Genomic DNA, 27885 nt, shown 5'->3' with positions numbered 1-27885 from the left:
TGTAATTCAAATTCTGCTTCCTCTGCTTCTTCCTGAAAAGATTAATTCCCTGTTTGTAGTAATTGCTCTGTCTGATGATACTGAAACAGACTTTACCTCATAATTCAAGGTGCAACGATAATGTCACATTATCATGACTTAAAGTAGTAATAAAATTGTTTTTTTCCTTAACCAGTGCTGCACGCATATGCTGCTGGTGCAAAGAGGAAAACAGATCTGGAAAATGTCTTAGTTTGGCATGCATTTAGTTGTATACACATTCAGCAATTCTCCTTAGAATGAGAATAGCCTTTTACATATGCTTCTGTGTTGTCTTGAAGCTTGACTTGGTTAGAAAATTCAGAAGGATTCAGGAATTATTCTCTTTGCATAAGTTTATGTATGTGAAAGCACAGAATTGGGTCACAGAGTGTCACTGTCTTCTGCTGTTAGGTTCACACACTTGGTACTGTTGAAAATAAATCAGTTCTATTAGATAGTGTTAGAGTAATCATACAAATATTGATTCCCAAATGCTACATGGAAATATATGACTTTTCAGCTTTTTTTTACTGAATTATTCCTCTTTGAAGCCTCTAGAGGGTGTGCTCTCCATTTCAAATTAGGATTAAATAACTTTCTACAAGGCAATAATCTAGTTCAAACAGAAGTTATAAATTAACTCTAGATATTATTGGGTGAAATGTTACTGTCTGAGATACAGAGAAAGTCAGAAAAAATAACAAGTGTCCCCTTTGGAATTAAAAATCTTTCAATTTCACTGCAGATCTCACAGTGTATGGCCATTACTTTGGGCTGTAGCTCAGCTGTCAGCACAGATGGAACTGTTGGCCTCATGTCAGTCTTCTGTTCCAAAACCTCAGAGCAAAACTGAAAGTTAACAGAGACTATGTATCTCTAGTCTCAATTCTTTTAATCAGGAATCAGATAATCTGTTTGAAAAGCAAACTGTTCATGACCAAACCTCTGCAAAATCTACACTGCTTAGAAGTTTAGTGATGAAAGTGTATCAGGACATACTACTGCTTGTAGGTCATCTCACAGCAGTGTTTAAAGTCCCAAAGTATATTACAGCACCTAGGGATCTCAGGAATACATCTGTGAACTTTGATTCTGTCTTGAACAGCTCATTATCTAAATAAGCAAGAATACAGAATAAAGAAATATTCTTCTCCTCAGTTAGGTGGGGAAGGGAGTTATACCATTTATGTTGTCAGTTACAGCATGGAGACAGTGGTAGAGTCAGCAACTATAAAACTAGAGTTCCTGGGTTTCGCTCCAGTATTTAGGAATGAGTCCCAAAACGTTGATTCTGAGGAACTGGCCCCCTGCTGTGCCTTGCTGAGGCAGTCACATCTGTACAGCAGCCTCTGGCACCATTCAGCCCTTGTTCTCTAGAAGGGTAAATAACGAATGTCTCATAGAGACCTGAGACCCAGTAAACAGAAATTGCCTTCAGTCCTACAGAGTTTATTGTGTTTGTTCATTTCTAGGAACATGTTTCCAGCCAACCTTGTTGAGGCCACATTCAAGCAGGTAAGTGGCTATTGTTCTGTAACCACTGAAGAGGTGAGCCAGCATCACAGAAAGATGCATATGATATATCTTTGTAAAACAGGATCCAGATATAGACACTGTGTATTACTTCAGATATTACAAGTACCTTGAGAATTTCAGAATTGTTGAGTTCATTTCCATTAGCCTCAGCAGTCTTGCAGCCTGACTACAACTCAGGTCAGAATTATTTTAATAGTCCAGTAAAGATCGCACCTGGAGCTCCCATCTGGAGCAAAGCTGTGACACGGATTAGGCCATGGACACATTATTTTCCCATTTCTTTATCAAGAGAAACCTTAAGGGTTTTTTGCTATAGCATAGCATTCCAAGCTTGGTTTTGAGATATCATGTAACTAGCTGTTTTACAAACCTCGAACTCTTTTGAGACTCAAGCCCGAGTAGCTAAATGTACAGCAAGTGCTTCATGCCAGTGCCATGCCGTGTCAGCCATACAATACCCATTTCTCGGAGGGAGCATGAGTTAAGACACCTCACCTTGCTAATAATACGGTTCTGCTGTTTCCAGACTGGAGCCAGCACACATCCTGGTTCTGGTGGGGGATCTATATGTGGACCCCATTTTTGTTCTGTTCTTTGCTCTGCTCTTAGAGGGCACAGTAACAGTGCATAAAGGGAGAACAAAATATAATATCCAACTAAAGCAACAGAATAATGTATTTAGGAAGAATTTAATCGCTTAAATTGGAATTTGGCCAGAAGATCTTATCTAAATGTTATGAGTAAGCAAGAGGCATGGATTTATTTATTTCATCTGTGGGAGTATTTAATGGGATCTCCATGAGGCAAAGAGAAGGGCAGTTGAACACCTGGGAAGTAATTCCTGATTATGTCCTGTAGGAAAGGAAATACAAGGGAATGTCTAAAGCAACCCTATTAGAACATGTGTTTGCTGCACAAGGCTCTGATTTTAGGAAATTTTGATTTTTGCTTTTCCAAAAATTCAACATTTTCTACACATAGGGTCAGGAGCTGTTATTCTTTTCATGCTGGTCCCACTAACAGGCAGACTTACTTAACAAAGAACTTATGAAGTCTCATTTTAACTATTAATTTCTGCTGGAATATTGTAGTAAAAAAGACTTTTGTTTTCTTTCAGTATCGCACGAAGAGTATTCCCATTATTAAAGCTAACAAAGCATCATCTGAAAGCACAACTCATCGCATTATAATATATGGAGTCCAGGATGAGAATGGATCCAATGTCCAGAATTTTGCCTTGGACATCACTCCTCCACCTGAAGTGATTTACAAATCAGAACCAGGCACTAGTGACGGCATGAATGTGCTAGGGATTGTGATATTCTCTGCAACAATGGGTAGGTTTCAGACATGTTGGTTTGCAATAATCCAAGTATCCATTTAAGAGAAAAAGATAAGGGTTGGGCTGTTGGGTTCCTTGAATAAGAATAACCTGCTTCCAGACCAGGTCCTTCACTAAAGTTCTCCTCAGCAAGCAGTAAATTGATTTTTGCAGTGGAATCTGCCCTGTTTGTTGTTCTTATCCATTCTTAATCACATTTTATTACTTTATTAGTATAAAATATAACTATCACTTCCCTATCTAAGAGCACAATTCAGATAGTAATCCTCAGAGATACGATGGGTGCAGTTCAGAGGAATATTGTTTAATCAGCTTTAAATTTGTGGATCCTGTCTTTGAAACTTCATTATTTTAATTTTTTCATTGTGAGATGCTTATATTTATAAACCATCTAATAGCTTATCTCAGTGGACGGTAAGAGCTGTTCTCTAGCTAATTTGTTCAGTTTCACTTGCTGGAGAAACACTGGTGCCACGTGTGTTGTATTATCCATGTGAATTAGGAAGATGGACTTTAACCACTCCCTTAATATGCCCTACTTAACAATGACAAAGGTTATGTTCTGATGATTATTACAGGAAAAAGCTGATACAATTTATCTGATTTCTTCTTCAAACTTAACTTGGTCAGCTATGGTAGTTCCATAAAACATCTTCGGCTGTATTTATTATATTACAGTTCATACTAGCACAAGGGGTCAGAAATCAAGTCCAGAATTAGCAGATTTGTCTCTCTCTTTAATTTCTCCAGTATGTGGTATTCCATATGCAACACTGCTGGAAATTGGCTGTCCCTCAGTTTGTTATATCTTATAGCCAATTTCCAAAGTACAATGTCACAGCAACCAATATTCCAGCCAAGAATTATTGAACAAGAATGAATTAATTACATGTTCTTATTAGAATCAAGGACTTCTTAGCACAGAAAACCATTCATCGTCTTCACAGAGCTGAATGTATTACTGTTACCATGCCCTAGCTCTTGCTGGCCCAGGAATCAAGAGATGGAAGCTGAGAGCTGGCTTCCTCCTGGCTGATGCACAGAAATGTGCTACCACTACTGCCACGTACACGACAGCCCCAGCTGCTGGGTCAGCCCTGGTTCTAGAAGCTACAAACAAACCTAAGACACTAAGACCTCAAACACGTCAAGTGGGTGACAGAGCCCTGTAGGGAGCCAAACAAAAAGGCTGTGCCATGGCTCCCCAATGCTCTGTCTGCGTCAGGTGAGATTTTCAGATACCTTGTTTATTCCTACAGCACAAAGATCTATATTCATCCAGCCATGTCCCAGTTAGTTCACCTTGAGTTACAGCATGGAGGGAAAGCTCTGGGGATTTGCATGAAGGCACATGAGAATTTAAACACAAATGTCTATGTTTGCAGGTATAATGTTGGGAAGAATGGGAAACAGCGGTGTTCCTTTGGTCAGCTTTTGTCAGTGTTTAAATGAATCTGTCATGAAGATAGTGGCAGTTGCTGTTTGGTAAGTAACAGTTTTAGTAAGCTTTTTTTTTTTTTGAGAGTAAATAAATTTGACAGAAGAGGATAGACAGAAATGGCATAAACCTATTTTTAGGGAAATAAATGAAAGTGAACAACCCTTAGTTTTGTGGGAATGTCCTGTCACTTTAACAAAGGCTCCCCATATATCACTCAGTGCAGCATAGCTGGGTGGGTGCGTGCTGGATACACTTGGGGAATTATAATACATCCAGCCCACACACGGGAGCTCCTCAGGCTGGTACCTCGTAGCACATCTCCACAGAAATTCTCACCTGGTTTCAGGTTGCTCAAGCTAATGGGCCCTCAGGATCTGTAACTCAGCCAGTGTACTTGTTGCTAGCTTGGCAGTCTCTGCAGTGAACATCACAGTTCAGAAACTAGGTAGTCTTCTGCCTAGGCAGTCCGAGAGCATATCCAATGCATACTGGTCATTCTCCTATGTCTTCCAAAGGCTGCTAAAACATCTCCTTAATAGTTTCCAACTAAAATGCACAAACAGTTACATTAGCATGAACAACACAGCAAAGCCTAGGATTCATTCCTCTGCCACCAAGAAAATGACCTGCCTTAAGCTACAAAGTCAAAGCCTTCTTCTGAACCCAAATGTTTTAAGTTCATTCCTGACCAGCAACATTACCCCAGGTAAAGGAACAGCAGGAACAGTGCTTTGGGCCCACTCCTCAGGTGTGGGACAGGGCCTAAGCACACCTGGTCTGACACAACTGAGCCCAGCTGTGTCACTTATGCACAGGTGCTTTTACTACACCAAAAGTGGGATATAGGAATTTTCCACTTCTTGCTGTTTGGTGGAAGTGAACTATCTCCTGTTAATGACTGTCTTTCTTTTTCTTAGGTACTTTCCATTTGGAATCGTGTTCCTAATTGCTGGTAAAATCTTAGAAATGGATGACCCTTCAGCCATTGGGAAGAAACTGGGGTTTTATGCTATTACTGTAGTGTGTGGTCTGGTTGTGCACGGGCTGTTCATTCTGCCAATGATGTACTTCTTTATCACCAAGAAGAATCCTATTGTCTTTATCAGAGGGATTCTTCAAGCCTTGCTTATTGCTCTGGCCACCTCCTCCAGGTATTACCTAGTTTCTGGGTGCATTTGTCAACATTTGGAAGTTATAAGTGGAAGCCATTTGACAGTGATGTTTATTACATTATTTTCCCTCAACTTAAAAAATATTGGACAAAAAAGATTTTTCTTAGAGGACTAGAAAGGCAATAGTGCATTTTTCTATAAAAACAAATTCTGTGTTTCTACAAAGCTAAACCTCCTAGTTCAGTCATATGGAAACATTTTACACTTTCTAGTCATCTTAGTCTTTTAGTACATTAAAAAAAGACTGTGGTTGTAAGCTATTGTCTGGGAGTGTAAAAATACTCAGCTGTTCTCAAGGAACAATATTTTTTTACATTCTTTTTAGAGAGGGTGTACAATGAGCTTTTACCATTATTGAACAGTGAAATGGGAAACAGCTCATGAACTGGTTAAGAAAATGAGCACCAACATGGATCAACTTGTGCATGAAAAGTCCTTGAAAAGGCTGGAATTGACTATCATGGAGCACAAGACACAAAGGACAACTCAAATAATATTTCCACATAGCAGATATAACGAAAAGACAGCATTGTCACATCTGTGGCTGGAGGCTTGTTACTCTGAAGCAATAAGAGCAGTTGTACCTAGCAATACACAATACAAGTGTTTATTAGCAGTAGTACAAGCTAAATAGGTCTCTTTAGGTTGTCTTATATATTTACTTTTTCTACTCTCAGCTGTAAAGAAAAAGAGATGAAGAAAGGAAAAGGTACTTCCTTTCATTTACCTCAGCTTGATTTCCATTTCTATTTTTGCATTTGTTAAGTTCTTATTATTTTACAGAGAATCTGGAAAATAATAAATTCTTACCCAGATTTTGAACTAATTACAACTGGTGACAAACACCTACCTTCATCTGCTTAATTTAGACTTCAAATGAATAATTAGTGTGTAATTGATAAACTGTGAGCATCTATTTGTAATGAAATATATACTGATAATATTAAAGGTTTTAATAACTCCCAAGTACTTATTAACAATAATGGTTGGGGAGTACTTCATCTAGCTATACTTAAAAACTAATTCTTTCTTTCATCTTATAATAATTTCTGTAATGTTGAACTCAAGATAATTGACGTGCACTTTACAGCAATAGGATTGTATCGGCTTCTTATCCCTTGTGCCTCTCATCTTAGTTTCTTGGTAACTTCCCAAGCTCTTTGAGGAGGAATTCACATAACTTCTCATCCTACAGTGCAGTAACCCATTTAGAAATAAAGTACATTTGTAATTGATAGGATTACAGAGGGCAAATTTAAATAACTTATTTTTAATAGTCAAATAAGGGCCATTATGCATTCAGAGCATATTACTTGGCATAGCGCATCATTGCTGATAAATAATTATGTGGGTTTTGCACAAATCTGAAACTCTTCTTCAAATGATATTATCCTAAGTAACTGTACAAGTGGAGAAGTAGCTGTATACATTCCCTGAAATCTGATTAGTTGATGTTGTTCATTTTCACTATAATCTTCTGCCAACCATTTTTGTTACAAAACATTATCTTAATATCTTGTAATTACAGTCACTGCTAAAAGAACAAGTCTTTATTTTATTCAAGGGACAATGCAGAAGAGAAAACTGAAGTAGTGCAGACCCGTGCCAGACTTGGGCAGAGTCTAAAATGTACATCCCTACTCCACTGGCCTGATTAGGCTCATTATTTCCTTATAGCTCTAATGAGGTTCAACAAGGTAATATGGGGGCAGAAGCACATATGCAGACGGCATGAATATTCTTACATTAAGGCAGTAGTAAGCAGAGCAGAAGGAATGTATAGGAAATACAAGAAAGAAGGGGATGGAGTGATTATTTCAGCACAGTTGTAATGTATTGGCTTTCCAGCATGTTTCACTTTGTAGGGTGTTTTCATATTTAATAGTTTGCTCCAAACTGACCTATAAAGAGCAGCATACTGAGAAACACAAAGTCAAGAATATGTGCTGGGTGGTGTTTTAAACTCTAATTAGGCTTATATAATTAAGGCAGACTGTTTTATTAGAGCATAAAAAGTTGTAGTTTGTGATGTCGTCACATCCCCGCATTCAAGTAAGATGTTAATTTTACACTCAGAGATGTTAGTGTTGGAAAAGGCTCCTCACACTCACATTTGACACACTTGACTATCTGCCCTGATCCTCTAGGAGTTCTGTTTCTGAAGGTGCTCTGTTGCTGGCAATGCAGGCTTTTTCTCTGTGCTATTTCATTAATTCTCTTTTTCTAGAAAGGAATAAGGAAATAGAGATTTTTTTTTTCTATGAAAAAATATTTTTTCTTTAAAAATCTAATCTAAAATTTTCTGGTTTTAGGGAACAAAAAGAGAAAACTTTGTTCCTCCTTTATCACCTACAGAAGAGTTTGTCCTTTTTTTTCCTACTTTAATCAACTCTCTTTTTCACCGCAACAGATTCCATTATCAAGTATGGTTTAGTTAAAACTAAATTTCTTTTCTTAATTTTCCTTATTTTGCACCAGCATTGCAGTTTGATTTTATAACCAATTAACAAGTCCCTTACTGATCTTTTAGGACTTGTGCTTTTTAAAATAGCTGTCTCCTAACAAAGTAGCTCACTGCTTCTTCATTGGACCTCATCTCTACGCTGTGTCTCTTGCTTTGGCAGTGTCAAGTCCCTCTACGTGCACAAAGTGCTTTCTTTGCAGTTTATAATATATTCAGGTCCAGGTTGGTTACGGTATATTTCAAGGTTGGAAATGTTCCAATGCTAATAGCATTATTCGTAGAGATAAAAGAAAAAGTCAGAGGTGATATAGTAACCAAAATACACAACTGGATCTACAGAGCTTTGTGGGGTTTTGATTCCCTTGTTCTACACGAGTGCCAGAGTTATACTACAACTTGGAGAGTTGTAGTTGGTTTGGGGATTTTTAGATCAGTTATTTTTTCTCTTGATTATCTGCAGTAGTGTAAGGAAAGAACATGCATGCCCTCTAGCAAATGTAAGCTGGCCCTTCTAAAAGACTTTCTTATCACAGTGATCATCAAAGCTTAACATTTAGGCTGTGTTCAGTCACGTAGACCCCCCTGGTCCATTTAGGAACTCGACTCCTCGTGAGTAGAGTTTGACTCCTAGAGAAGTCCCCCAAAAAGCCAGTGTGGAGTACTCAACAGGCATCAGACAGAGCTACAAAGTTTGGGAACAGCTCTGGCAGCAGCCAGCAGCTCAGGCTGTCAGCAGCCACCGGCAGGACTTGCTACCAGAAGAGATTTAGTATCTCTGCTTGCAGAAGCTACCACCAAAGTTAAAGTGAGCCCTGAGGAATGGCTCTGAAATTCCAGATTTGAGGCTCGGACGCTTTTGATGAATTTAATTTTTTCCTCTTCTCACTAGTGTGTATATTTTCTAAATCCATATAGGCCCAACATGGGTTTTAATGTTTTGCTTCTCAGATAGCATTGTCTTGTCTAGAGATGGCTGAACTTTTAACCTTCATTACACTGAAAGGAATGGATACTGCACATAACTGAGTTTTTGCCAAAAGAACATGCAGAAATGCACAAGTAATTGGGTCTGGACAGGAGAGCTGCTTCTCCTGACAGTCAACACATCTGTACTTGGTTAAATAATACTTGCCACAGGGGCATTATATAACACTCATCATGTGGGTATTGGATTTTCAGATCATCTAAGAGGAGAACAAAGAGCTGGTTTTAAGTATATTGATGGGTTTCTTGCAGATGTTTCTCTGTCAGCTCATGTCTACATCTAAAGATAGAAAGAAGACCACAAATCAATGTTCTGATACTCATTCCAGTTAGTCTGCACCTGTGGAAAGCTTTCTTTTTAAGCTAAAAGTCAAACTGCACGAGGGAAAAACAGTACCATGTGCAAAACCCAAGAATGTAACACAAGGGAACCTGAGAGCAACTTAACAGTCATCTCGTGGCAATGATTTCATTGAATCCGCACATTATTTCAACCCATTTCCCCTCAGTGAAACGTTCTGCACAGCCGTGGATTTTGGACTTACTGCTTTCTTCCCCCCACGTTAACCCTGATCTTGTCACCTCTGTATTAAAAAACAGTATTTGGCCCACAGACAAAAATTCGTCTTGTTTTTAGCTTTCCTCATTCCAATGGTATGAGGGAGTTTTATTTTTCTAGGTCATCTTTCCATACCATTAATGAATTAAATCAGCGTCTTCTCAGTGGTACATCCCATCAAAAGAAGCAATTTTCATCTTCTCTGAAGACAAACAATAAAACATGACTCGTTCAAGGGTTTTGCTCCTTATGAAACACTCAGATCTTGGCTATTGCACAGTGTAAATTAAAGGCAGATTTAGCGAAAGGGAGAGATGAGATCAGTTTGTTGATTTTTTTGGAGCAAATATCAAAATGCATTTGAATGATAAGATAAACAGAGCAAGCTGAACAGCTGTTCTTCCACAGTGACTAGCTGTCTTTGTGCCTCACACCACTAAGAGCTTGGCCTGATCCAGCATTAGCTTATGTTCAGTCTCTGCAGCTGCAGCATTTTATCCAAAACAAAACTGAGATAAGACTCTAAAAATGTATTTTTAATTGTTAGAGTTAGCACAGGGAGAAGATAGCTCTCCTCTTAGCTGAAAGTTTTAGGAAAGTTTTAAAAGACTTAGCAGATTAAGATCAGTGCTTTATTTTTTTCCTCCAAATAAATGTTACATTTCAGGCTTTCGTAGTTCTGCTCCCCTGTTTACTACTGGATAAACTGCTTTCAAGAACACAAACTTCACCTAATCTAACTGGATAGAAAAATTAATGTATTTTTGGATTTTTGTTGTTTTTTTTTCTTCAGCCACTGGAATAATATATGAACATAAATCAAAAGTGATGGTAGAAAATGTTTTTTCTTTGCTACATGTAATTAATCAAAGCCAAAGCCTTAAATATGGGACAGTCTTTCAGTAGCAATAGTTAGGACAGACACCCTGCTACCTCTAAGATCTGAATTTGAGTGAGACTGTATGGAATGGTTTTCTTTGCTAGGACACCAGGATTTTCTGTTCTGCGTTACATGTGAACTCCAGTCTCACTCTTACTTTATAAATAGTTTGTGATAAACTAGGCACAGAGAAATTCAGCCATTCGCAAATGAATGTGTAAAAAAAAAAAAAAAGCAGATGCATGCCCAAGAGAGAAATGACATCTAATGTGTAGTTTGAGGCGTTATGCTTTGCTCTGTTTGGTTTTCAAAGTAAATATCAATTAAATGTTAGGACTGCCAGTATGAAAATGTTGAACATAACCCTGTTCCCAGAGGTAATCACATTTTTCTTGATTCCTTGTCCTTTCTGTTTATTTACACATCTAGTGAATTTCTGTTGCCCAGATTTTCATGGCAGTGACCGTAGTAAATCATTCACCAATCAGTCATTATAAGGCTAGGGAAAACAGAGAAATTGTATTGAAAGCATCCTGTCACAGCACTTTCTTGGTCCCTTTGCATTTCTGTTGCAGGAAGCTACTTTTCCTTTCCAAATGCTAACTGTGCTTTTCCTCCAACAACAGCTTGCACAAATACAAAATGACAACTCCTACTCATGGAAACATTGTGCTAATGCATTCCTGAAACTTTGGAGTTACAATACTAGGGCTTTCAGAACCTCTTGTGACTTTGTAGGTTAAATGTAATGACTAAACAAGAATTTGTCGATCAAATATGGTTTTTTTTTCCTATGAAGAACAGATAATGGCCATTGTAAGACAGCAGAGATAAACTGCTGATGTGAGACTCGTAATACAGTGACTGAGCAATTCAGACTGCCCATACTAGTGGGAAGACACCGTTGTTTCACTGCCAGGGGCAAGCAGTTTACAAGGGAGCAGAAAATTAAAGAACTCCGTATCATGATACCAATACTTGCCCCCAGATTATTTCTCTCTTTTAAGAAGTAGCTTTAAAGTATTTACTTAGCATTTCCTTGCCATGAGTTAAGAGCCTTAATTGGTTTGTACCTTTCCTTGGTTTATGGCTACTCCTGCTGATCAAAAATGGCTTTCTTTATCAGAAGGCCTAGAAGGAAATTTTTTTAAAAGACAATGCACATTAGTTTTCAAAGGTTTAAATAATAAGCTGCAGGGATGTTTTCTCTATGTTGCATTTGAGTGTACAGCACTACCTCTGCAGGATTTCTGTCCCTTTTTCTCAGAAAGAGGGAGAGTTTCATTTTAATTTTTTGGAAAGCAAAATTTGCAATAACTCTAGCATGTGTATGTTCGACTGCATCTATCCCCCAGGCAAATGACTGAGTTACAGGGCTAGTGAGTCACATGTGCAGACCAAGGAATACAAAGCTGTGCTCAGTGCACAATGTATCCTTCCTGGAGAAGGTTTTCTACAATTCATTCTGTTCCCCAGAAAGAATAATAATTTTGGTGTGTTTCTGTCTGCTGTGTTGCAGTTCAGCCACGCTGCCTATCACGTTCAAGTGCTTGCTGGAGAACAACCATGTGGACAGGAGGATTGCAAGGTTCGTGCTGCCTGTGGGAGCCACCATCAACATGGATGGGACTGCACTCTACGAAGCAGTGGCTGCCATCTTCATTGCACAAGTAAACAACTATGAACTGGATTTTGGGCAGATTATTACTATAAGGTATAAACCTCAAATTCCACATGCCCAAATTTGCTTATCTTGTCGAATGTGACATTCTTATGATTCTCATGTCTAGAAATGTTCAGAACAAAACTCATCTCAATTTTCAAAGCACCCGTTTCTCATTGGATGGTTATTTTTAGGAAGTGCAGAGATCAAGGACTGTAGAAGGGGAAATTGTACAGTTGTACTCGTACCATTTAAAAGAAGCGCATGGACATAAGCAAATAGCAGGTTTCTGTTTGAGAATAATTATCTAGTTTTTACCTTTAGGCACACCCTTGATCACTTACTGAAATTGGTACCTTTTACTATTATTATTGCCATTGAAAATATTATTTTAAACTTCAGAATTGTGTTCACTCTAGTTTGTATCTTTGCATAAGTAGAAAGTGTTAAAAAAAAAAAAAAAAAAAAAAACCAACCTAAAAGCCCTAGGTTAGATACAGGGAATAATAGGTGTTAGGAAGCTCTGTCAAGCCTTGGAAGAGTGGGGCCAGGGAAGGAAGGATGATACTATCAGGGCAGGTTTTCATCAAGATGTCACAGCACTCAGATATTCTTTAGATGTCTTCTCTGCTGCTTGTCAAAGCAGAAGCCTTCATAAACAACCATACTGTCAGTGGTAGAGTGTGCTATAACTGCATACTCTTTCCTTGAAAGGTCAGTAATGGATTCAGAAGAAAAGATCCAGCTGAACAGTTATTGCCAGAATAACTCCAAAGTCCAGTGTCTTCCAAAGAATGCCTCAGGGACTGAAACCTGTAGGTTTCCAGCAGGGAACAAATGGTTAGAAAAACAATCTTCATAGTCAGAGCCTTGTGCAACACATTTGAGATCGGCTTACTTACCCACCCAGTGACCTCATCGCTGCCCAATTTATTCTACTGGGCCTTGTCCATCCTCTGCTGAACTTGAAAAGCTTCATGACAAAAGGTAGAAGTCCTGAAACTAGCCCCCAATAACAGCTGGGGCTTGCTGATGGACTTCTGGCAAGATCTGGTTACAGTAGAAGCAGAAGAAATTAAACTGTGCCCATAGGAACTCTTGCTTTGGGCTGTCTCTCCCTCTCACTAAAAATTATTGGAATGCTCCTGTACTAGCATTTAGTCTTTTGTGATTTTGAATTTGGGGATGTTTTTAGAATGTGGTCCCAAAATATGGCTCAGACTATGGGCTGACATTACATATGCCCTGAAGCAGAGAATGGTGATTTAAAAAATTAGGAAGGAGGGAGGAGGGTGATGGTAAATGGGAAGAAAGTAAGTTCTTACACTTACTTAGCAGAACCCTCTTTTATCTTTTTATTTTCACTGCCTATATTAAGAGCTAGTGTGTATCAACCAACAAAAGGTGAAGACAGTAAAAGGAAAATACAAATTAAGATTAGAAAAATCCCCCCAAAAGAGGAAAAGAAATAAAAAAGCTGGGTTACAAAAGAAAGGAAAATAGGAATTTACAGTGGATTCAGTACCTAAAGGACATATGAAACCCAGTTCTAACTATGGGCCAAACCTTCCCTAAATCTAGATACTGTAGGAGGTGGAGAGCTGAAATGCAAATACTGGATGCCAGGATAATTTTTTGAAAAACGTTAGAAAAATAATCAGCCTACTCTGTTCACAGTTTGTAAAATCCAGGTTGGCAGTTTATATCAGCGTGATTATGTAAACCTAGACGTGGCAGAAAAAGAGAGTAAAGATCATATTCCTATCAACTGAGCCAATTAGAGGAAGAAACATCTACATTAAGGTCAAAATGCAGTGGAGGAGCAGATGAGCTTGCCTGTACAGTGTTAGATAAACATTCTTATTTTTGCTCCCTATCATGAGACATTCTTGCCTGAACTAACCTGGAAGGCAGAAGCAGTTTTAATCAGCAAGCCAATTTAGAGCACTTTTCATTATTCATATTCATTATACTTATCTCTTACATGACCACTGAGCTTCTGTACCTTCCTTCCTATCTATACTCTGCCTTTTAAAATGCTATTAGGATGCTAACTTTTTCAAAATTCAGTTTTAAATCCTTCTCTTCCCCCATCATACCCACACACGTAATTTTTATTTCAGGGAAGGGTTCTAGTTACAAGTACTTATGCTGCTCTACTGGTACACTGTACTGGATATCTCTCTGTCTTAGTTTCCATATGGGTGAATACTGCTACACTCATTTTCCATCAAAGGAGGTTGATGAGACTTAGGTGCTTGCCAAAAGCTCTGAAATTCTGGATCAATGAATGCAGTGGATTATCACCATACATACTTATTCATTTACAATAGTCAAAATTCATTTTTTGTCTTTCTGCTGGATCGCCTGGCTCTTGGAAGTGGCCATATAGGAGGGAATGAATATAAACAGTCACTTTTGCTCCTGGAAAAAGGAATGAAATCCATCCCCTAAAAATAGCATTATGAAGAAAATGTTAGGCCCGCCAGGTCCACTCTTGCTCTGGTCTCCCATTCATTTCTGCTTGCCTGGCTGAAAAAAATGGTGTGAAGGTCAAGTAAAAATACTTTCCTGAAACTGAAGAGGTACTGTCACATTTGTGCTTGCTTCACATTTAGATCCAAGTATGCAAAGCCACGTGCTATGCAAGTTTCACCCTTGGCCCAGCCTCTTTACCCTTGGCCTCGCCTCTGTGTGATGGACTGACATGAAAGGCCTTCACTGCCGCCAGCACAGGATTTGCCTGGCACGGGAGCCCTGAGTGATGATTCAAAGAAGTCTGCAGAGAGCTCTGCTGCTGAGGCTGAAGCCGCAGGGAGCAGCGCTGTCAAGCTCATGGCATACAGTGCTGGTGACATGACCCACCAGAGCTGACATCACTCAAAGAGGCCACAGCCCCACAGCCCCTTTCTCCTCACTTGTGAGGTTTAAGGGAGAACACAGAATATCCTTACCACAGCCAGGGCTGCAAAGGTAGAGGGTGAGAATTTAGCACTGGGCAGTGCTAAATAGAAGTTTGTCCTGTCCTTGCTCTTTGAGCAGGCGTCTGTCTACCAAACACTGGCATTTCTTTGCAGTGGCTTGTATAAGAAGGATAGGTTTATGAAAACTCCTGTAGAAACGTGGTTTTGTATGTTGCAGAGCAGTCAATCACTGGTAAAGCTTACTCCTTTCTCTCTTTGTTAAAGCATCACAGCGACGGCTGCCAGCATAGGAGCTGCTGGTATCCCCCAGGCTGGCCTGGTGACAATGGTCATTGTCCTGACCTCAGTCGGACTCCCGACGGATGACATCACACTGATCATTGCTGTTGACTGGGCACTGTAAGTAACATTAAGCATCTGAGGCTTCCATTGCTAAAAAGACAAGTGTTCTCCAAAGGTATTAATATGACTATACCTAAAATGCATGGGAAGTACATATTTTGGACCAGGATGAGGGGCCAACACTCCCAGGAAATGTGTTTTGCCAGCACTGTTCTTCCCGGCCCTCTGATGCTTTGGGAACTACATGTCCATGTAGCAAGGCACACTGCAGAGAGGCTGAGACAGTGCTCGGCAGGCACATACACCCACACCACAGCACAGCACTGGGTTTTGCCGTATTTAGTCACTACTGCAACTAAACCATGACACAACATGCATATAATACTTGCAAGTGCTGCATTAGGACTGAGAATATATTCATTTTGTCAGGGATCCCAAAGCAGTTATGTTCTCTGGTTTCAGTGCTAAATAGCCATCAGTAGCAAATGTAGCCCCCTTCACAGGGCCAGTTTTGTCACTGCAGTCAATCTGTAGAAAAGTGGCTTTGCTGGATCCCTAATCACTGAGGATTTTACAGCAGAAACAGAAGCTGAAACTTAATGTATTCAGACTAGAAGAGATTCCTTTTACCCATGAGAAGAAACACCTTAAAAATTCATAGTAAGTGATTTATTTGGACTCACCTTGTTATGTCAATGTCCATAAACAAATGAACATATTTTGAATAGTCTAGGAAGACGATTGATTGGTAAAATACTGGTCCCTAGCTCACTGGCATTTCAAATAATTACATAACTAGCATATGTATCCACAAAGAAACAGTCCTTTTCTTAAAAAAAAAATCTATGTAAAATATATCTCCATTACCAATATTAATGCAGTGAAGTTTAATTATGTCAGAGTTCTGTGTAAAAATGTATCTCAAGTCCATTCTGTTATGGTGCCTATTTTGTTCAACTTCAAGTCACTGAATTTTTCTACAAAGAACTGTGAGAAGGAATTATTTACTTTCCTGTCCAGCATAACTGAATATTGTTATTGCTAATAGGAATCATGAGAATTGTGTTGTTTGCATATTCTAAGACACGCTTTATTTTACAAAGATCAGGAATATTATCATGTGAAGGAAGAATAGCATCTGCTGGGACCACCTAAATGTAGGAATGGCCGTTCAGATTCAATAAAGCAGCTTTTCTACGAGTAGTCACTGAAGCTCCATAGTCATAGAAGCACAGCAACAGTCACAAAGTATTTTAAACTGTATTACAAAACCCTTTTCCCTCTATATTGCTCAGTTTCCACCCAGCTCTTGCAACATCCACATTTCATTGTTTTTACAGTAAGTCTTCTAGTGTATATGCGAATTATGCTTTTTGTTTTACAAAACATATCAAAACAACAGACAAAAAACCTCACTCAGGCTATAGTTCCAGATGCTATTAAAAAGTGAGCAAGGAACAGACTCAATTTTCTGTCTTTTGTGGATGACCTTTCATATACAAAGTATATTTCAGTATTTCAGCACTTGGTTTCAAGAGCCTGCAGATGCGAAGTGTCAACATGGTTGACATGATGAATATTTTCAATATTAGCTTTGGAAGCACTAGAGTATGAAGAATGCTTAAAGAAGGCTGATTAGATGATCTCACAAAACTGAAATATCCATTACAATGCGCTGAAGATATTAGAATTCATTTAGGTAGACATAACATGTATGTGAACTACATACCTTTCGCAAGTGCCTGGAGACAAAAGAAGAAAATTGAAATGTTTCTCAGCTAATTTATTAAATACAAGATAAAAGTTTTGTGTCTTTAATTATAATATCCTCTAAAGCTCGAATACCACTGCAACACTTGCTGCAAGTGTTTGCATTGGAAGAAATGCCATAAGCAGCAGGTTGGCCTCTTAGTAGAGAAATTTCAGTGGTGTGCAATGCAGATCTACTCACATGTGGTGCAGACACCTGTGTGCAAACAGGAACATGGAGCAGGATTGGTCCAACAATGTGCCATGCAGTCTATTTTCTTAAGAGTTTCAGTATGGTGCACTGTTTCCTCACAGAAATTCTGTCTTCAGAACAGATCCTAATCAGAGACCAACAGAGAGTACAAACTTTTGAGCTCTGCTCATACAAATTCTCCATCACAGCTTTTTGCACGATCCAAAATTTACATTCCAGAACAGCTTTCCAAGAATCCAAATCTGATGGTCAACCAAGAAGAAGAAGCCTGTGAGTAACAGGAACATCTCCCCAATTTGTGCTCTAACAGTTTTCCCTGCTTAACTAAACCTGATTGTGGGTATTTTCCTCAAGGCACAACCCAAACTCAGAACAACGGGTATCAGAAAAATGGAGTCAGCCAACAAGTCTAGCACTGGATCCTAAATTCAACAAACATATTTAGGTGTAGGTGCTGGAATATAAATGATGAAATTACTTGCAGTTGCATGTATGATTTGGATAACTTCATAGGCAAATAACATTTTGTGCAAGAACTCTTTCTTCTAGTTAGGCAAGCAACTGCACAAACATTTGCATGCATAGATTACATGCCTAAAGTATATGGAGAAAAAAATATCAGCACACAGTTTCAATTTTTTTTCTATATTAAGTTACGGGATCAGAAATCTGGGCACTGTTGATATTGGACTGTCACTACCTTTAATAAGCCAAACATCTGGAGATTTCTGAGCCTCCATTTTATAAACCGCATTTATAAATTAAGTTACCAATTTGACACAGCTTTCAGATGTGAATGTTTTTCTTGGAAAACTGTGATATATTTCAGCCTTAGAAACTATATCATCTATTTGAAATCTCACCGGTTTTAACTAATAGATTCCAAGCAGTTTCAAGTGAAGCACTTGTCAATGGCAACCGCTTACTCTTGTGTATTTACAGTCAATATTTTTGAGATGTTGGTGGGCAAAAGATGTAAAACAGGGAAGAACTGATTTCATAAATAAATAAATGAAAAATAGTGAAACTCAGTGTACACACAATACTGTCAAACATAAAAAGTTAAACTGGGAAAAAAGGTAACTGATAATGAAGAATCTTTGAGAGCCAGAGGTCCCATGGCAACCGTGGCTTTTTTCAGAAATGAACAGGATGTAAGTAAGTGGTCACTGCCTGCCTAGGTTGTGAGTCTAGTTACTTAGTAATTTTCTGAATAGCTTTTAATTGTGTTCTGCTATTCCTATTTATACAATGATCTTCTTGCCGAGAAGATTGCTCAGGAATGCAGGACTGGGATCTTGATACCTAATACAAGGTACTGTTTGGACTGCCTGCCCTTTTCTTGTATTAAATCAAGGCATTTGCATCATCAGCCTCCAAATGAGGCCATAGCACTGGAGCTCAACATAAGAAAGCAGACAGATGCAGTCTTGATCTGCTGTGCTAAGCCTTTCTAGTGCTGGATCAGTTTGCATGCAAAGAGAAGCAACAGTGGGTGTCCAACCTTTTTGCTTGCCTGGACCTCACTGAGTAAAGAGGAGCTGTCTTGGGCAGCATGTGTGTCGGTTGCACCAAAGGTAATGCCTTCTATTTATTTCCATGGAAACTATGACAGATACGAAGAGTATAATAACACTACTTGATAGAGCATACTCTCAGCTACAAAGCACTATTTTTCAGCATAGTCATCACCATTAGCTTTGCATTTTCACCAGTGATGAACAAGAGCCTGCATGCTGTGCTCATAAAAATCTGCACCAGTGGATGCGACCCACTGTTGCCACTGCTGAAATGCACCGCTTGGCACCTTACTGTGCTCACATCCACTGGCTGGTCTCCATCAACATTCAGCAATTGTCAATGAATGTCAATGAGTGCCATTTTTTCCCCGTGGAAGAATTCAATTCTGCTCCTTTGCTCCATACGCACTTCCATGTCAGACGCCATTTTGTCAGACTGCCCCTCTGCTGCCATCTGTCACACAGCAACAAAATATAATGGAATATTGGTGGGATAGTTCAACTCCTACTGCCATACCATCAGTAACTGTCTCTGATATCATGGGCCAACATAATAAAACAGAAGGGTCCAAATTACTTTTGGAGCAGATCGTTTAAAATATATAATATAGTTGATGTATATAAGTAACAAAACTTATTTTAATTTGTAATACTTTGCATTAAAACAAAAAAAAAAAAAGAGAGCAACACAACCATAAAGGTAGTGGGATGTGCTACCTTGTTTTTGTGGAAGCAATGCATCAGGCTGGTTCAGTGTCAGTGGCTACAATTCTCAGTGAGTTCTCAAGGTGTTGGTCAGAGAGCACGTGGAGGCACAGTGCACTAAGCTCAGAAAAGACTGGAAAACATAACTAAGCTTCTGAACTTGTTATCTTGTAAAAACAGCCAACCTGACTTTCAGCTGTAAATACTGCGGTGATGAAGGCATAGACATGTGCCCAAAGAGCCAGCAATTTACCCTTACTATGTCATTTACCAGAGACCGGTTTAGAACAATGATCAACGTCCTGGGAGATGCCCTGGCTGCGGGGATTATGGCCCACATCTGCCGGAAGGAGTTCATCAAGGACGGTGATGAGGTGAGAGCACCACGAGCCAGGGTGTGACAGTGTGTGCCATGCTGCAGCAAAGAACCTGCCAGCTCTCAGCTTCCCACGTTTGTTTCCAAACAAAATGTAAAGGTGTTTCAGACAGAGGGAAGAATTGGGCAATGTGCTGCTTAGACAGATAGGGTGGAGGAGTCTTTCTTCATGGGTTTATGCAAAAAGCCACTGAAGTTCAACTCTTGGCAGCCTGTGTCTGGCGCACTGGGGCTCAGAGCAAGAAGGAGCAGCTGCGCTGTCCTACGCACACACACGATGTTGGAGCTGAGCTCTGTGCCCAGTACCCGAGCCCTGACAAGGTGTCCTGCTTCTGAAAGTGGGACCAGCAACAGAGCAGGGTGACAGAGCTTGGGTATGTTCATAGGGGTGTATATGCACAAACAATAAGCTCACAACAAAAGCAGCCACCACATCTACCTCTATATTCTGTTCCTGCCTCCCTCCGCTCCCATGCTTTTTTTTCCTTCTTTTTCTTGGCATACATCACTCAGTCTTTTCTTATGCCTGGAATGCCTTCTCACAGTTTTCCTTGCAGTGCTCTTTCCTCAGTGAAGGAGATTCCTAATTCCCTGAGCCCACCGTGCTGGGAGGTGCAAATCCCCAACCATTCCAGCTAATGGCACACCTCTGCAAGCTTTCTTTCACAAGGACAGGACAGGTTATACAGAAAAGATTCTTTGTAGTGACTGCCATTCACAAGGCATGTTTCACTTCTGTGTGACATCTGGAGTATTCTACTCACCTACAGAACTTAAAAACAGCTGTACTAATAGCAAAGTTTTATTGATAGTATTATTTCTGCCATTATCCAGACAGTCTTTCTGGTAAGTCCCATTCTCAGGCCTTCCTGGAACATGCATTTAAAATTCCAACTCTTTCAAGTTTTGTAAAGAAGGTCTTGTCCTCAGAGGTACTTAGCACCTGCAGTAATTACTGATGACAGGATTAGGCCTGACTACCTGGGCTACACGTGCAGCTCGTTACAAAAAAGTGAACAGACAACAACTTAATGGTAAGGTGTGTCACCAGGCACAGAGCCAGGAGTGCATAATGCAGGCCTGACATTTCACTGCTGAATTTAGAACTCCATTGGAACTCAAGAAGGGATGTTTCAAGAATATAAAATCCCTCCTAAGGGATTATTTAGTCATCTGTGATGAGATTTTTCTTTGCATCTCACTCCATAATTATATTAAAATATACCGTTAGTCTGCCGTAAGTTTTGGCAGAGTAATTTGTGGACTTAGTAATGTATACCCAAAGGCCAAATTTTGTCAGCTGCAAGCCCACGTCTTTTCCAGTATTTATGTCTTGTTTTCCCCATCAGAACTTCTGGTTTGATTTAAAGGACTCTTAAATATTTAATATCTGAATCACTCAATAAAATCCTCATTATGTCTTTTGAAATAGAACAAACTGAAAAGACAGGTATTAGTACACTAGGTTAGAAGGAAGGCAGAAGGCCACGTCAAATGACTTCCTGGTTTCTGTAATTGCACTTAAGAGCAAGCACTGCCCAAAGCTCAGCATACTGAGACCATATCTCGAACCTGAAATTCTAGTATTTATTTATACTACTTATATTGCTTTATTGATGCAAAACAGTATTACTGTGGGTATAAGCTAAATTAGAGCTGTGTAGAATTTGCATTTCTCCATACTTAGAGGCTTCCTAACTTTCTCCAGGTGGTGCAAAGATGCTTTAGTGTATATAAGAAACAGGTCCTGGAAGTCTGTGGAGGCCCCAGATAATCCTGGTGAACACAAAGCAGACTTGAAGCTTTCAAAGTAAAAATACCCTTCCTTTTGTGTACTGCAAAGAGTGGCAGTATTCCAAATCTTACTGCTTTTCACACAGGTGCCATTGATCTGTGAGACTAAACCTCTTAACATCCACCCAGTTGTGGCTTACCAGAGAAACGGCTGTGTGAAGACCATGAATGAACCTCGTGGACCAGAAACAGTGAAAGAGTTAGAGCAGCACATACCTGTACAAGTGGAGCAAGAAGAAAGCCCGGTGGAGAACCACACTAAGAAATCCAACAGTAAAGACCACTGCACTATTGAAATAAATGAACTAGAAACGAATGTGTAACTGCTACACTCAGTGGTATCTCATACCCCAGTGACCTGATACCCAGTCTCTACCTCACAGCTGGAAGAGGGACTCTTTGCCTTGAACAGAAGAATGTGGAATTCTCACCACTCAGCTTGTACCGGAGCTAGGGGACCAGCTGTGAACGTCAGGAAAGGCACACAGCTTGCAAGAGACACGGGCTTCTTTAGGTGGAAGATTTCAATACTGAAAAACTAACTAATGGATGGCTGCTGTTTCATTCTGCACTCATTTGACTCCAGTATAGTATTTGACACTCCTTTGGCTTCTTTTTTTATTTTTTTTTATTTGTCCCTTTCTAATTTTCTAACCAAAGCCTTTTTTGTGTATCTGAGTAATTGTGAACACTGTATTTATATCTCTTTTTTTGTTTCACCAGAACTGCTGAAGACACTAATTTTGTCTAAGATTCTTACTTTGCGTTTAGTTTTAGAGCAGCAGTAAGAAAATCACCCTGATTTCCTGATCTCAAGATGTTGTACATATCACCAAACAACACCTCAAGCCGAGGTGAAGCAAAGTGTGCATTTTTGCAAGCAAACATAGTAAGGTAATTCTGAGGGGCAGCCTTCAGAGACAGGCATTCAAGTGTCATACGTAACACGACGATCCTAAGTCACTGAAGAACACAGTTTGCCTTCCAAGTGCCAGATTTATTAACCTTTTTTTAACCTAACTCTTCAGTAGAGTCAGTACCATGCACACACAGTGGCAGAGGCAGTGTGAGCCCGAATCCATAAGCACTGGTGCTAATGTGTCCTCCTCTGCAGCCTGTAGGCCCTTCTGTGTAAATACGTACCAATCTGAAGCTCGAGCTCGTGAACCGTACGCTTCATCCTAAGGGCAGATTGAACTCAAACTAGAACACGATGCTGACTAATATTGGGGTTCTGTGGGGAGTCTGCTGGGGAAACTGGACTGCTATTTTTCATGATTCAGTGGTCAAACTACATTGACAGTTATACTCTTTGCATAATCTACTGAATCTTTCAGTTACAATAAAATCTGCTGAGCATGTTTTCAGTGTTTGTGATAGAGAACATTTTTAATAAACTTGCCATTTCAAAACCAGGCTGTTTGTGTACTTGGACTATCGGTGTCTTCTTTCTCTGCCAAAAAGAACAGTGGAAGTATGGGGACCTTTTCAAAGCTGGGGTTTGATCCAGAGATTACATACTAGTTCCTACCAAGACAACTGATATACTATATGTAGCTATTTGTGACATATCAGTTTGAGATAACACATGCCTGCTATTCTAATATGGTGCTCTCATCTACAGAAAAAAAGAATCCAGCCAAAAAGGAAGCAGGAATGATTCATGCACATGATTAACAGTTTTCCTCGTATGTGCATATTCACCTCTTCTCTGAGGGCTCTTGTTCAGAAAATTCCTTTCTTACACACTAATTAGTTGCTTCAGAGGGCTGTAGTGTAGAGGTAGCTTAAATTTTAAAAGGTGAAGCCAGAACCAACAAATTCATTTTATTTGCCTGTAATTCCAGAGGTCCAAGTCCCTGTTGCTTCCACAAGGCCTGGCCTTTAGACTTGCTTCTTTTCTGTCCATTTCAAAACAGTGTATGCCACAATTCAGCAGTTTCCCATCACACACGGGGAGATTTGTAGATTTTTAAATGCAGCGATACAATTTTTTGTTGTATAGGCTCTTTGCAAGAGGTCTCTAATACAATTTCACTGCTGATGTGCCCTCTGCCTTTCCCTTCTTTGTATTCTGCACAAATACCCATCCCATACATCCCATACATCCCAGAGCAGTTGCTCCTTCTGGTTGCTTGACAAATAATAATGTTTTGATTAATCAGAGCTTTTCAGACAGTTGTCAGGTACTCGGGGCAATGAATCTGCAATCAAGAGATGTCCAACTTCAACGGAAATTATGGTAACTATTTTCCTGATTGATCCTAGAGTGAAGACCGATGAACACAGAACACATAGAATAAAAAAAAACCCTGACATTATTCAGAACAATTTGCTCTGAACAAGTCCTGTAATGCACCTGCTCTGCTGAGTGCCATCAGAATGAGTGATTTCAGGGGGCTGAAGCTGAGTGGGCAGCAGCACCAGCCAGAAGACAGCATCTTACTTTGATCTCAGCCCCGCCTGCTTCCCCAGGCATCCCTTCCTCCCTGCACTGCTTCCCCTCTTCCCCAGCTGTACAGACCCAACTAGTTAGGAGGCCAGATGAATAAGCAGATGAGGAGCAGTTTTAATTCAAACCAGTTCACATATGTTTCTAGTGCAGTCCTAACAAACAGTTGTGTCAACACAAGCGAAGGGGTGACACAGGGACAGGAACAAGCAGACAAGGATGAAGCAGTGTAAGCTTGCATAGAGAGGGCAGGATCTCTGCACACTGGCTGTGCCAGCACAGTCACTTTACAGTCACTTTGAACAGAGAGAAATGATGAAGAAAGAGGCCACGTAGATCCAAGATTTAAAATACCTAGTTCCAAACTAGGAGGTTTTGGATGAGTCTTCCCACACCCCATGCCAAAGCACCTTGGCTTGCCAAGCAGAAAGCGCTGCCAGCCTTACCACCACTTTCCTCTCCATGCACATATAACTTTTGGCTGACTGCAAAGTGCAAATCCCTTTGCCTGCTTGCCTGAGCCAGCTAACCCAGTGTGCCACTCTTTAGCTTAGCGACGTCTCCAGAGATCCAAGTCAACTCCAGTGCAAAGAAGCTGTGTGACTTCTACAAGGTGCACTTCAGATGGATAAGTCAGCAGTAGAAGCAGCTGGTTGTGGTGCACAATCCCCACACAGTACTGAAATCCACAGTTGTATCCCTTTATGCTCTATTTGGCATGTAGGGAACGGGAAGTCTCGTGTGTGAAGGGCACATTTTTATGGAATCAACAGGACATTTTAAAATTAGCCTTCTGCATGCAAACCCTATTCACAGACTGTCCAGTTTTGCTTTGCAACTTTGAAATGAATTTTTTTGGTACATTATATTGTTGTATATATATATCTTTTAAACTTGGGTTTTATACCAATACTTGCCTCCCATTCCTCCTAAAAATTATGCCAATATAGCAGACTACTTCACTTTAGTTCTTTGTTCTGGTAAATATGCATATGTAGTTTAGTGTAGTGTAAGCTTGACTGCAGCATCTGACTGATACTGCAGTCATTCTGTATTAACAACATAAGACACCAGTGTTAACTGTAGAGAGGCAAAGACTGAAGTTACAGAATTTTTTACTATGAGCTTCCCTCCATGTTTGCTCTTTTCTGTGTCTCATGGTGTTTGTTGTCAAGCAGGTTGACACATGGTGCAATTAGGCTAGCAGCAGGTTCCACAGCATGTGTGCATGTACAAATTTGTTCATATTTTCCAGCTATAATTGCACTTCAGTCCAATAAAAATAATGAAGCTGTTGACCATTGAGTTAGACTGCAGGCTTTGTGTTGGTAAATATCTTTCTCCCACTGTCAGAGCATATAAGCAAGCACATGACCCTTACAAACACAAAACTTTTATGTAAAAATCAATCAATTGCTAATTACAACAGTTTGCATGGAACACTTTCCAGTACATGAGGGAGGAACGTATTTCTTAACTGGCAACTTTCAATGGCATTTTGAAGTTACCTCCCCCTGCTGAGAGGAAAGGGAACTTAGCTGTTTAAAGTATGCTCATGGCATCCTAGGGGAGCGTGTTGCAGGGAGAGAAGAAAATTAAGAAGGATGATGTGTTAGATACAGCTATGGAAGAAATAATTGGGGAAATTATCCAAATTAACACATACTTATCAGAGGCGCTAGTTTTATGCTGGTTCATTTGCAGCTGCATTATTCTGAAATACTACTGAGAAGAAAGACATCGCTGCAGACTACTGTAGTACAAAACATCATCAAAGACATCTTAACACAGGTTTCTGAGGATTTTGCCAACATCCAGGAAGCTCTGAAGTGCCAAATTTCTGCAAGGAATCCTTGTGCAAAAATTAGAACTAGGAGAAGGAGCCTCAACCAGGGCACTTACACATCCCAGGAGCTCCTGGAGCTTCTGGTTGCCAACCGAAATACAGCTGTTTGTGGAACTGATGTCCTAATTGCAGCTAAGCTTATTTATATCACCTGAATTGGTATTACATACAAATCCCAATATAGAAATAAAATAATCTAAATAACTAGTTGACACAGGTCATGTAGTCTCTCTCCATGTTACATACGCAATTCTAAAGCACAGTAGCTCTGTAGCATCGCTATGTGATGAGCTCTCTCTTTCAATGCTACAACAAACATCAACATCAATATTAGACCCTCTTTAACAAAGGCAGAGCAGATTTGACATATTTTCAGGGCAGTTGGAAAGCCAGATCTTCAAGCCAGATGGATAGCCTTGAAAATGACCTCAGTCTTGTGCTTTCCACAAAAAAATGAAGTAACTACTAACAGAAGGTGGTTGCTGCGTGCAAGCAAAATGTGTAACCTGGGAACTGAACTGGATCTGGAAAACTCCAGCAGCCTTTGATCTTGCACAATGCTTAGTACTCCTGTGGCTCTCTACTGAAAGCCCAGGTGCATTTTTACATCAAGACAGCTCCCTTTCATTGCAGTGCTGGTGGCTGCGAGGAATTGCTGGTTTTCCCCTCCAGGCGCTAAGCTGGCTGAGATGGTAGCCTCCCAGCTGAGGAGACAAAGCAACACAGGTTTTTCCAAGGGGATGCTACTGCATATCTTTTTGCAAAAATAATTTTTGCAATAATAATAACAGCTGAAAAATATCTGATTTTGCAGCACTCAGAAGGGAGATCACAGAACAGAAGACTTTAACGCATCCATTCACTAAGGGCTGGGTTGCAAATGAAATGAATATATTGAATCTCTCACTTTAGCCTATGATGGCTAAGGATGCTCAAATTTCATCCCTTACTAACTGCTTTGGAGCACACTGAATGATACTTCAGGAATTTATAAGAGAGTTTGTTCCACACAACCCCAAATGGAAGAGACAAATAGAACAGGCAGGCTGACCGCTGCTTTAGTGGTCATTATTCACTACCTCAGACTTCTCATGTGATCCATGGTCAAGAGACCACAAGAATGTAGGGCTTGCTTCCCATCTATAAACAAAGAAAACATACTTTTTAATTCAACAGGGTGTTATGCAGCAAGGATGAATCAGTTGTCAACATGTCAACAATCAGAGGTCTCATTTGGTTACTTTGGATTACTTCTGTCTCCCTGGAAGCACAGAATCACTATCCAGAATATTCCCAGGAACTGTCACTTTTCTAGGAGACAAAACTTCATATTCCACCATTTATATACTAGCAACAGTTACATCTCTATAGCCTACAAAATGATGCGTGGGAATGGATTTGGCACAGCTGAGACCTTTGGCAGATTTGAGACACAGAATATTTCAGATATTTTATAGGCTGTAAAAGTAAAAACACAGCAGTCTGTTATTGAGTGGTATTTGGGGGAAGGAATGAATAAGGCTTCAAGAAGACAAGATGGTGAGAATTGCTAGGTGAAGAGGAAGAGTGTGTAATGATTTCTACCCCTGCGGTGGAATCAAATCTCTTTTCCTTGTTGGCTCCAAGGTGAGGGTACCAACAGCTGAAGATGTAGGCATGGAGCAAGCCACCCCTCTCCTTGCAGAGCTTCTGCTTGTGGACAGATGCTACAGGCAAAGCAGGCGGGGTTACATGTGTTCACAAACAGCTGGGACACATGGGTTACGGCCAAATCTTGGCTACCTCTCACTCCCTGAAAACAGATTTGAACAGATTACGCAGTTAATGGAATGACTCTTTTCCTTCTCTTATTTGTGATATTATGAAAAGTTATTTGTATTCTCACAAACACTTTTTGTGGG

At 39.9% G+C, this 27885-nt stretch overlaps 1 protein-coding gene across 1 annotated transcript in view; it reads left to right on the top strand.

The window, feature by feature from the left end:
• SLC1A7 (solute carrier family 1 member 7) overlaps positions 1-23350 on the top strand; it is a 48966-nt gene extending 25616 nt beyond the window's left edge. The window contains exons 5-12 of the mRNA XM_021404704.1: positions 1494-1536; positions 2675-2894; positions 4285-4384; positions 5258-5491; positions 11919-12113; positions 15251-15385; positions 19791-19890; positions 21773-23350. Of these exons, the coding sequence (XP_021260379.1) occupies positions 1494-1536; positions 2675-2894; positions 4285-4384; positions 5258-5491; positions 11919-12113; positions 15251-15385; positions 19791-19890; positions 21773-22009 (1264 nt within the window). The 3' untranslated portion in view covers positions 22010-23350. The remainder of the gene's footprint in view (positions 1-1493; positions 1537-2674; positions 2895-4284; positions 4385-5257; positions 5492-11918; positions 12114-15250; positions 15386-19790; positions 19891-21772) is intronic.

The sequence above is a fragment of the Numida meleagris genome, chromosome 7 (assembly GCF_002078875.1).
Source record: "Numida meleagris isolate 19003 breed g44 Domestic line chromosome 7, NumMel1.0, whole genome shotgun sequence".
Taxonomy (NCBI): Eukaryota; Metazoa; Chordata; class Aves; order Galliformes; family Numididae; genus Numida; species Numida meleagris.
The sequence above is the reverse complement of the archived record's forward strand: the minus strand, read 5'-3'. Positions and strand labels throughout refer to the sequence as shown.